The sequence below is a fragment of the Agelaius phoeniceus genome, chromosome 6 (assembly GCF_051311805.1).
Source record: "Agelaius phoeniceus isolate bAgePho1 chromosome 6, bAgePho1.hap1, whole genome shotgun sequence".
NCBI classification, from domain to species: Eukaryota; Metazoa; Chordata; class Aves; order Passeriformes; family Icteridae; genus Agelaius; species Agelaius phoeniceus.
The window spans coordinates 48,441,343-48,453,374 of record NC_135270.1 but is presented as its reverse complement, the minus strand read 5'-3'; the positions used below and the strand labels follow the sequence as shown (position 1 = coordinate 48,453,374).

The window sequence follows — 12,032 nt, the reverse complement described above, 5'->3', positions numbered from 1 at the left end:
ACCTAAATTGGGTGTTAGATGGAACCATATCAGTTTTAATAATAGGATTATATTTCAGACATTGGGTCTTGAAGTCAGTGATAGAGGACATTCTTTTGCAATCCTGTATCCAGCATTTTGGTTTGGTGCTTCATATTTTGGGTTTTGGGTGTTTTTTTTCAAGTAGTATTTTGGATTTAGTACTTTGCACAGACTGAAATTCTCCTTTTCTTGAAATGTTGAAAACTCCACACTGGGGAACAGCAGTGTGGCAAACATATATTTAGACAGAACCAATGACTTCTTGTTGTCTCTTATGTTTGCAGAACTGCTCTGCTCTACTTCTGCCTTAAGGCAGTAGTTTTCAAAATTCAGCCCAAGTCCTGCATTTCAGCCTGCACAGTAATTAGTCTTTGAAGGGACTTTGAATTAACAGTGGTTTAGTCCTTGCAGGAGACTTGAGAGCACAGGGAAGTAACTTATGTACTGTTCTACATCATGTCTCATGAGGCAGGTTTTTGGTGGTAACTCCTGACTTTATCACTGTGCAATAGGCTGAAGACCAGTTGGAGAAAAACTAGAGGATAGCAGTAAGGCCCAAACATATAGAAGAGAAGGCAGGGGAGAGAAAAACTGGCTTCAAATTTGTAAAAGGTAGCAGAACAGAGATGAGCCCTGTTCTCAAGGTCTGCTGAGGTCAGAGAAGAAGCAATGGGGTAAAATGCAACAGAAGCAAAGTCACATCTCAGCACAGATAACTCTCTGTTGATCAAAAGCATGTTCAGCAGAGGTAGCTGCATTTCCCTCCAAGGGCCTGTGTGATTAAAGACTGAAGAGTTACAATGACTGACTTTATTGACTGAGCCAGCACTTTGCTAGTGAGAAGTTCAAACTCAGCCCACCTCAAAAGAGTCACCAGTGGGCTGCATCAGCAGTGGGATCTGCCTGTTCCTGGCTCAGTGCAGTCCCAAGAAGTGCCCTCCCTTGGTCTTCTTCCTCAAATCATCATGAGTTGCAGTAGAGCCAAACTGGAGCCAACCCTCCTGGCCATTATCTCTGCAGCACTGCTCTGAAAAGGGGAGGAGAAGAGATGCCCTTTAAAGAGTATTCACAGCCTCTTTCATGGAACTTGATCCATGGCTTGGGGCCAAAGCCTTGTCCAGCTGCCCAGAGGTTTGCTGCCTTTCTTGGGTGCTGTCTTCAGTGTTTACTGGGCTTGAAGCTTGTTTGAACCTGCCACTCCATGGCTGTCATCTGAGATGAGTTTAATGACAGAATTGAGAGCAGGTGTACCTGTAGGAGGATGTTGTCTGTTATCTGCTCCATTAGCACCAGCAACTCTTTAAAAAGATTTTAGAGATAAATGTCTGAAAGGCCTATTGTGTGTTTTGTTATGTGGGAAACTACTGGTACTATATTTAGCAGTGGTTACCAGCTGAGATATTGAGCTGTAGGCACAGTCACATAGCCTGTGGGAGTTATGTTTGTCTAACCTCAGATAAGTGAGAGAAAAGGTTCCATGTAGCCTGCTGTCCTGTGGTTGTGGCTGAGCTCACCCAGCCCCAGCAGCTGCAAGCTAGCACCATGCAGGTGAACTGCTGGCTCTGGTGAATGGTAGCTGGGAGCATCAAATCTGAATGTGCATTTTGTGTGTGTAAAAACATTGCTGCAAACGCAGGATATAGGCTGTCCATTTCTCTCTGACCAAGGGAACATGCAGAAAAGCCAAGTGTGCCAGATCAGGGAGAGTCTGAAAAATCAGGCAGGTAGCATCTGTAATGCTGGCTTTAAAAATGCTCATAGACACTTCCTGCCTCCACCAAAGCTTGCAGAGGTGGGCACTTGTTTTCAGATGCATTGCTGGGTGGACATCTTTCCTATCTGTGCTCAGCCAGAGGACTCTGGAGACTGTTCTCAGTATAGCAAAATTCAGGCATCTTGCAGACAGGCATTTCCAAAATGGTTTCAAGTGGGCAGTGCTAGGATAGCACCTGCTGGAGCACGATTCATGCAAGTTATGCTTTAGGCATGCAAAAGTTATATCCTCCCACTGATTCCCTGTGTAACACGAGTCCCAAATTCACTGCCAGTAGTTTCTGAAGGTGTAATTTAATCTGCACTTCTTGATTTTGTTATCATTGCAGCACGGTGGTGTCTCACAACTGACTAGTTTGAGAGCCCTAGGTGAACCAAGTGAGGCAATACCCACAGTTTGCAGCCTTCCCAGGTGTCCTGTGAACCACAAGTTGAGACAGCTAATTCTCTTCCTCCCTTCCTTGTATTTTCTTTTTTACAAGTTTGTAAAATTTCTTCTGAGTGACCAGGCAGAATTCCTTGGGCGCTTCTACGCAGTGTGCAGAGGGTTGGCATAGACAACTGTTACATATAACTTCCTTTCACTAACATCTGCTGATTTCAGGACAGAATAACTGGCCATCTTATTCCTATTAAATATTTAAAGCAACTTCTTTGTGAGTTTGGCAGGTGCCCTCCTACAAGGCTAGTTTGTTTTCAATGAGCAGACACAGAACACTCTGGGGTACTATGGATCTCCTTGCTGAATATTAAAGCTGTTACTATGGAGATGGCTTATTCCTGGGGTGTTTGAAGCACTCTGAGTAGATTTGAAGGCTAATCCCATGGCTTTTACATAAGCAAGAAAGCGTAACAAGCACTTCTGTCCAAGGGGTGGAGATCCTGTTCTGACTCCCATGGCCAGCCCTAGGAGTCCTAGTTGACCCCTGCCAACCAGTGGATTATTGTGTGGGGCACTGGGAAACTTGGTGTTTTGAAATGAGAGATTTGTTTGGTGAATCCCTTCAAGGGCCTCTGAGAAAGGAGAACTGTGAGCTGTTGTCTCACATTGCTGATGTTATGTGTGACCTGTTAAGTATCTAGGAGAATTGGGACCAAGTGCAATAAAATCCAGAGGAGTGTAGCTGCCTAAATAAAAGTGAATTGTTGACCTATGGCTTATAAATACACCATAAAATCCCCACATTTATTATAGATGAAATTGTAGTCTTCATGTTTTCCCGGAAGTTGGGTTTTTTATTGCCTAAGGAAGTTGGTCTTTACAGGACAATGGAAATTAAAATTGAATTAATTATGGATCTGAGGAACTCTTCTGCTCAGTGATAACATCACTAAAAGTGTTTTAAAGTATGCATTTACTTCATGGTCTCAGGTTCTGCTCATGTGCTGCTGTGTGAATGTGTACTATTCATATAGGTCTTTTAAACTTATTGCTTCAGTCTCCTGCATTAATACCAGGTCACTTCCAGAATACTTTTATAGACATTTTAAAACAACCAGCCTATCTCATTAAACAACACTGAATGTCATATATCACCTCTAAATACTAAGGCAAACTGACAACAATTTTAGGTAATGCAGTAACAATTAAGATCCATTTCAGGACATTGTACCCATATGTTGCATGTCTGGTTCAATTTTAAAATGAAATTCAATGATAAAACTGTGCCTGTAGCACAGTGTTTAGAATACACCCAGAAGCTCTGTACACCTGCCACCCTTTATGTCACCAAAAATGTCATGTCTACTGGTATTTGAGCAACTGTTTTAACCAGGAAACTTGTTTTTAAACTGCATTGTAAATTGTCTGGAATCACTTAACAGAACATGCAGAAAGGTGGTTTCAGTACTGAAACAAATGATTGATGTTTCCATCAAATACTGCATCATTGATGTACGTTTCCTGTCCCTCGGGTGTTTTCTCAGGCATAGCAGCAAACACATTTTAAGTGTCAAGTTTGGTTAGATTAGACAAGCATTGCTTCTTGCTCAGTGGGAAGCTGCCTTTTCTGTAGGGTAGAAAGCCAGCCCTGCTGTCCTCTGAGGTTTCCCTAACTGAGGGTATTGCTGGGCAAATTCTGGAGAGGGTCCAGACCCTCAGCAAAGTTCTGCACTAGAGCTACTCGCCAGAGTAAACCTGGAAATGGTATGGAAAAGATCAACATTATACCAGAGTTTGTAACTTAGGGAAAAACCTGGACTCAGCAACAAATGATAGAATATACCTAAAATTATGTATATGTATATATACTTGGGAGGAAAAAGAAGCAGCAAATCTGAAAGGTAATTGTTTTTCTCATTGGAAAAATACTTTCATTTCAAGAGTCTCTGTTTTTCTTTATGCTGATCTCCTTCTGCTATCACTTACAATGTTGTCATGGAGAAAACCTTTTTTTTACAACCTTTTTATGGTCAATGGAGGGCAAGGACACTCCAAGAAACAAACTGTTAAAAGAAGCCTTTCAAAGAACCTAAGGAAATTACTTAATTGCCTTTTTTTTCTCTCCTTCATTTCTTCTCTTTTCAGGCTATGAGGGTGTTTCTGAATTTTTCACAGATTTGCTGAACCACATAGCTGCTGTCCTGCAGGGTCAGGTACCTGAGGTGACCCAGCTAAACCACAGCAAGCTCCTGGCAGAGCAGAGCGGTGGGATCATGGACGAGCGGATATGCTGTGCTAGCACAGGCTGTCTCAGCGTCATGGGAAAAGACTCCTCCTGGATTGTGGAGAGCGAGAGCAACAGCTCAGTAAAACTGCAACACCAGAGACTAGGCTGCAACTCAGCAGTGTCCCCCAGCTTCCAGCAGCACTGCGTCGCTACGTTGGCAACAAAAGCTTCTTCTCAATAACTTGCCAATGCCATGGACTGAGAAGAAGCCCCAGGGATACAGATTGTGGTCCCAGAACCAGATCAGGCTTTAACAATACAATTGATTAAAAATTGGGAAAAAAACCCAACATAAAATACAACACAAAAAAGCAAAATAAAAAAACTTTCAATTTGATTTAACCTAATTTGCTGATGAAACGGACTGAAAGGGGAAGAGCGAGAAAGTGATCCAAATCCATTTCATCAGATTCCAGTTGCAAATCTGTAGTGAGTTTACACACACATGTGTTTTAACACTAGTCCTTTCATTGTGGGAGGGTTGCTCTTTCATTTCTATTATTCTTTGTAATCACTGGTGACCAGCATTTTAAAATCGGACCTCATGGTATCAAGAAGATAATAATGTTGAAATGCAGTGTCTGAATGTAACAGTGCTAGAGATTTTTGCCTAAAAAACATCCCGTTCCTCTTTTTTCCACATAGGCTGTTGCATAAGAAAGCTAAAACAACTTCAGTATCACTAAACCAAATCTCTTGAAATGTTCACCAGCCATGATGTTGGCAGGTAGCTTGCTGTGAAGCCACTGCACTTTGAGTAGGACAGAGCAGCCTGCTTATTCAGGGCACAGAACCAAGGTGACCACCCCTGTCCCAGCTTTGCAGTTCTCCCCCCAGGCCTCAGTGCTTCACTCAGATCTGCTTCCAACCACGCTTGCAAACAGCAACACCTATCACCCAGAGAGGGTGCCACTATTTAGGTGGAGTCATTTAGTAGATTAAATAACATGCTTTCAATTGTCTGCTAGTGCTGAAATCTTAGAAGAGTTAATGAAGCAGCTTATGTCTTCACAGGGAGAGAATTCTCCCTCCATTGCACTTGTGAGGACTTTGGGGCAGCTCTGGGAAAAGGCTGGCAGAGCTGTGCTTTTTCCTTGGAGCAGCACACCTGATCTGTGTATCCTGAGAGGTAACACAGTCGCTGCCTTCCACAGATCCATGTTGTTGTACATTTTTTTCTAAAATATAAACAAAACTGTGTACCTTCATATAAGGTAGAAATACAGGACAGCTCTAGCTTGGAGACCCCATTACTTTGTAGCAAGCTGCCAGGTGAGGCCACATGGTAATTTACAACAGTGCTGTATACTATTTGTAAACTATAGCACAGCCAATTTGTATCTCTTGAGATGTCTTCTAGTATGGCAGCATTCTGCTGTTGAGAATTCCTGCAACTTTTGCTAGTTCTGAACACTATATTGGAAATATCCAAGTGCTAAGAACAGAAACACTATTTTGGTAGAAGTGGCCTTCTCTTCCCTTTATTACCCCTAAAACACATTTAAGAAGGGTGGTGTTAAGAAAATTTCCTTAGTTAAGCTCCTAGCTTGCAAATATAGGAATTTCTGTCTTTTCTATAGCACGTGTTCATAAAGCATCTGTCACTGCAGCATTTAATGCTAGTTTGGTTAGTATCATGTGTTAGATGGCTACTCAGAAGGAAAGGGTCTAGAACTTAAAGCCCAGGTAGATCGTGGAGAGAGGATTGAACTGTGTAAAAAGTCACCACCCTGTCTGACGGTACCAGTCCTAGATGGAAAAAAGTTTTGAAGAGTGTTACGTAGCAGTTCTTTTATATAAACAATGCTTTTTCTGTAGGAGAGATTGGTCTTCTTCCAAAATGCCATTCTTGGGAATTTCCTGTAGCCAGGATTGAATTTTTCAGGATGATTTACACAACAAAAGATGATTCCACCTCTAGAGGGATTACTAACTTTAAAATATTTCTATACGGACTGGAAGAACCCTATGGGCGTGGTATCAGTCAGATCCCAGGGTGCTCATAAGCACAGCCAACTTCCTCAAGTGTTGCAGATCACTTCTGAGCTGGGCACGCTTCACAACCCTTGTATGCTTTGAGGCTGCTGGATCCCGTGTTGTGTGCAGCTTGCAGGTCTCGGGTGGCTGTGGTGTGAGTGAGTCAGATGTACATAGGTAAGGGTTTATAAAAGTATTCATGGTAGACCAAACCTTTCGTAAAGCCATGACTAAAATGAAATTGACATCTGCAGTTTGGGGTTTGTTTTTGTTTGTTTAAAATAAAAAGTGTTTTTGTGTTACATGTGTAACAAAAGATGCCCTCAGGAAGGAACTTGCCAGTGCATATTTTTGTATGGTACTTTCTTGTAACCAGCTGGTGGAGTGTTTGTAGATTTGCCTGTTGCTCCCTTTATTACAATGGCTTGGGCTTTTTTTGGTTTTTTGGGTTTTGTTTCTTTATCGGGTGGTGGGGATGGAGCAATGATGTTAGAACTGGGTTACTAACTCAAGACCTTTCAAACTAAGTATGTTTACATGAATCTGAGTGTTGGATCCAATGGAAATGTCTGTATGCTGTTTCCTAGTTAGAACATCAAATAAGAATTTTATTTTCCTGGCTGCCTTCTGAATTTTGGTTGGCCTATTTTGCACTGCTTTTTTTCTCCAAAATAAACTACTGAAATATAATTGTGCATTTTAAACTTGTTTACAAATGATTGTTAGAAGTTTATTTTGTAATTCTCTGAATGCTTGCAGAAATACTATATTTAAATATTACTCCAGACCTTGGCAGTAACTAGAAAACAAGTTTAGGTCATTGGTGTGATCAGTGACATTTTTTCCCATAGGCTGTAATTTATTTTTTATTTATCGAATGTATCGGTATCACTTTAATTTACCAGGTGCAGTTATGCAGGTACCTGTTGTGATGTGGCATTACAATAGAGTGTGGACATAAATTACCATGCATTTGCTGTACTACTATATTTCCTTGCAGAAATTAAGGTAATGGCTCGTGTACTAGAATGTTGCTAAATCACAGGGGCAAATTGGGAGACCAATTTGTAAAAGCCAAAACTGTAAATTACCAAGTATCCAGACATACAATTACATTCTTGCAAAACATTTGAGCATGAGTATGTTATTAAGCTTGTGCTAAAGTGCTTTTCTGAAATGCTGCCTCATTTGGTAAGTTCAGGATAGTTTTGATTTAAGATAAACTTCACAGTAAGTTTGTTAATATTCTGTAGTCTTGTCTTTCTTTGTAAAAATAGGAGTGTAGTAACATTAGATCATACCAGAATGCCCTTGCTCTTAAAATTGCAGACAATCTGAGGAGATTTTCCATAATGTCTGTTTGAATTCTTTTTATTGTGGGTTAGAAAAAGGTTCTCGTGTGTTTTCAGAGGCATGGCTTTTACTGCTGTGCTGATGGGAGCAATTGTATTAAAATTACATGGTCACCAGTTAGCTTTTTAGGGATTTATTACTGTTCTGCTTCACTGTTTGAAATCCACAAGAATACCATTAGCTTGATTGGAATTTCTCCAGGTTTTGTGTCAGCATGGTGGAGATGAGACTCTGGTTTTCCACTGTAATTACATAACTAGCTTCAACAGGTGAAGATCTTTCCATGTTGAGGAGTACTTGAGTGGTATTACTGCTGCCTGACTCTAACTGACTTGGCCACATTGTGCCTGACTTTGTAGCCTGTGCCAGAACATCCTGATCATTATGTGAAAGCCAACTGCAGAAATGCAACCAAACCATCAGCATCAGTGCTAGCTCTTGTGGTTTATGTAATGCAGAAGCACTGGGCCAGTGATGTTTTGCCTTTGGTTGAAGTGTCTGGCTGTACAACCTTTGTGCTGAGGAGCTGATCAACTGGGCTGCTCGGTAGGTAGGATAAATCCATTATTACTACTCAGACTGTTGTAATGTTAAAGTTTAAAGATCTCCCAGACATCTCCCTCCAATGTGGGAATGTGTCTGCAGCAGGTTGCACAGACAGAAATCTACCAGTTTAATTTGTTCTCATTGTAGATGATTACAAGCTAAGAAGCCAACCCAGAGGCATCAGGAGATAATGAGAACTGCTCAAGATAAAGCCTCAAGTTTTCTAGATGAATTGTGGGCAGTATACAGCCAGGGAACAACCAGGTGGGGTAGTGGTTAGATAATAGAGGCAGAACACAGTCCAAAAGCAACAGACTAAATGGGGCCAGAGGTGTTACCTGGCAAAAAAAAAAAAGCAAAACAGGAAAAATGCTCCTGTTGTTTTCATCCAATTAAAAAAATCCAGACTTCTCAGTTCTTAGACTAATACTGATTTCCTCAAGTCTTTGCATGGCAGCAATGACAAATGATTCAGGCTTTTCCACACTAGCTTGTAGCCTTGCCTTCCACAGCTGTGCAGAAAATATTGGATTTTGGTTTTTTTAGTGAACAGAGTCTGAGTTTGTAGCAGTCTCCCCAGGCACACACTTGTGGGAGTTCACTTGCATTACCCTGCTAATTTTTTCCCCCCTCTCTCCTTTTTAGTAAGAGATGTATTGATTTCTGTATTCAGTATACAATTACTTTATGGTGTGTGTTTTGTAATTAGGAATATGTGAAAATGCTTTGTGTAGATTAAAATATTTCCTTTAATATAATCTCCTCTTGCTTTCATAGAAAAATGGATATGCCATTGCAGATCACATTGCTGATTTTATTTGTAATATTGCTTTAATATCTATTTCAGAGGAATGTAACCTCCAGAAAAGTACTTTCCACATCTTTACTACCTTTCCTTTCACTGTTCACCCTATGTGGATCCAGGCCATCAATACTTGAGCTTTTGACTGGATGGGTTTTGTGGATTCTGTCACATTTACAATGGCCACAAAAGTTACTTGAGATGAAGTTTGGGAGGATCCAGACATAAATGGAGATGCTGGAGTGATTCCTCAGCAACACAAGCACAGTAGCATTTGTAGTAAGCAAAGGAAATTGGTTTTGCTCTTGTGTGTGCAGGTGGCTTTTGAGGTCTGGTCCACCCTGCTCTTGGGGCAGCTTTCCTGTGGAAATAACAAAATCCAGGGAGAGAAAAACATCCCTTATCTGTGATGCAGAAGGAGGACAAGGAGAGTAGGGCTTGGGAGTAAAATCCTAGCCAGTGGACATCATGACACCAGTTGTCCAGAATTTCACTCTGTGGTTTTTAATAGCAATCTGGGGTGATGTTTTCTTCCTCTCCATCATTCTTACCCTGAATCCACTCGGGCTGATAATAGCAGATGCCTGTGGCCCACATGAACTCATTAGCAGGTGACCTTACCCAACATGTCATGAGTTTGCAGAGGGCTCCTGATGTGTTGGGAAGTTTTTGTTGATGGCCGGGAAATCTCTTGAAACTCCAGAAATAGCTGACACAGCGAATGGAGTTTATGAAAATCAGGTCTTCCTCTTCCAGCATTTTTAAAGAAAACCACATTTTATTTCCTCCTTCATTCTTTACACAGTAGTTTTAGATATAAATTATTTTAACTTCTTTTTTTTTGTGTGAAAAGTCATATATACATATATAAAGTTATTAAGTGTTGAGAATATGTTGAGTATAAAATAGTGACTTCTTTGTTTCAGATGTTAGCAGCCCCTAAAAATGAGTTATCCTCTTGTAAAGTCAGTGCTGTAAAAAAATATTAAAAAATAAAAGATGTGTTAGATGTATCTTTTATTATTTATTTCTGATTCAGTATTTGATACAGCTTGTGTATACCCTTGTGACAACCACATACTAAAAACACTGTCGTTCTTAAAATGGAGTAACAACAATTCCTTGGGATCCCAACAGTTGTGAGAGAATTGGCCCTCTGGGTGTGAGTAGTGTTGGATATTGTCCTTCAGTGTCCAACGCTGCTTCCCCCAGCACGGCTGAATCTCGGGGACCATTGTGTGCGTGTGCTCGGTTTCGCAAGTCCATTGGTATCTGTGTTCAAATCCAGCTGTACAGTGTTAACAAGTGTGTCTTGTGATTCGCTTCAGCCTGGTTCACTATGACTTCTGAAACATAATTCCCATTTTGTACTTAAATTTGTATAGAATTATATCAACCCTTAAAAGATCATGGCTTACTGTAAAACCCAAAATATTTGCTATTTGGCATCTTCAATTGCATGACTGATCAGATCAGACAATGGAGATGGTGTTTTCATCTAATAGCATTCATTTCAATGGTAATATATTAATTTTATTTTTGTTTGCCAAGCATCTGTTTTGGACAATTGTTTTGGTTTCAACAGTAAAGCAATATGCAGTAGGTATTGTGGCATTATCTCTGTAATTGTTTTGAAGAGAGGATTGTCCCTTTCCAACACATAATGAAAATAAATGCCTTATAACAAGTTCTAGTTTGCTTCCTCTTTCTGAGTGGATAGGGCAGCGAGGTGAGCAGCTCATTGGGGGAGGCCTGTGTTCATGGGAATTCAATGTTCACATCCTTTCTGAGTGCAGCTGTTTTGCACATCTGCACTCAGGCCTTGAAAACCATCTTTCCATCTGAAAAGAGTCCTTGAGTCCCAAATATTTGTGATTACTTGAATATCTAATTAAGACAGTATTTATAGTAGCTCCATCAAGTAACAGTATTTTTCCTCTTGTTGATTTTGCATCAGGTATGGACAAAAACTTGTTTAACTCCTTTGGACATGGCTGCATTTCTGTGAAGGTCATTTGGTTTCTTGGGTTTGGGGTTGTTTTTTTTTTGCTTGGTGGGGATTTTTTGGGTTTTTTTTGGTGTGGTGGGGGTCTGAGAGTTTCTGTGAACTTCTTGCAAACTCAGGCCTACATGTCACAATGAGTTGTATGGGTGCTGCTACTGGCAGAGACTGTCACAAAAATAAGAGGGAGAAACTAAACCATAGAATATGTCAAGTTGGAGGGCACCCATCAGGATCATCAATTCCAACCCTGGCTCTGCACAAGACACCCCAAGAATCACACCATGTGCCTGAGAGTATTGTCCAAATGCTTCTTGAACTGTATCAGGCTTGGTGCTGACAATTTCCCTGGGGAAGCTGTTCCAGCTATAAATACAATATATTTGCAATAGACAATATTCAGATTAAAAATACAGTATTCAAATTAAAATTTAGGTGAAGATCAATATGTAAAATGTGATTTCTTCAGGTGGGGTAAACTCCCTAATTGACAATTTAGTACTGGTTCTGTGCAACACCTTTAGTTTCATTTCGATTCCTCCATGTTTCCCTGAGGTTAAAGAGAGTGGGATCTCCTCAGGATGGTGTTGAAAGACACAACTTGCTCCAGTGCACCTTCCCCAGCCAGGCTCTTGCATGGATGGTGCCCTGTGCCAGTGCAGTTTTTGGGCCTTGCCTTGGCCTCAACACCTCCTCTTGCCAATGAGTGCCTGCCCAGGGCTGGGGGCGAGGGCAGTGGCCACTCAGCACCTCCTGCTCCTCCCTGGGAAGCTCATCCTGTGGCTGAGGTACAGCTCTGGAACCACGCACCTCCTGTGCCAGGGAACCCCACTCACACACACCCCTGTAATGCACTCCACAGGCCAACAGCACTGAGGGCTTTTGCAGA

General features: G+C 41.1%; 1 protein-coding gene across 5 annotated transcripts in view; it reads left to right on the top strand.

Moving 5' to 3' along the window:
• The window catches only part of ITPK1 (inositol-tetrakisphosphate 1-kinase), a 140,727-nt gene extending 129,899 nt beyond the window's left edge, over positions 1-10,828 (top strand). For all 5 annotated transcript variants that reach the window (XM_054634017.2, XM_077180631.1, XM_054634018.2 and 2 more), the window contains one exon: positions 4,322-10,828. In XM_054634017.2, coding sequence (XP_054489992.2) covers positions 4,322-4,644 — 323 coding nt within the window. In that variant the 3' untranslated portion in view covers positions 4,645-10,828. The remainder of the gene's footprint in view (positions 1-4,321) is intronic.
• Positions 10,829-12,032: the final 1,204 nt, after the last annotated feature.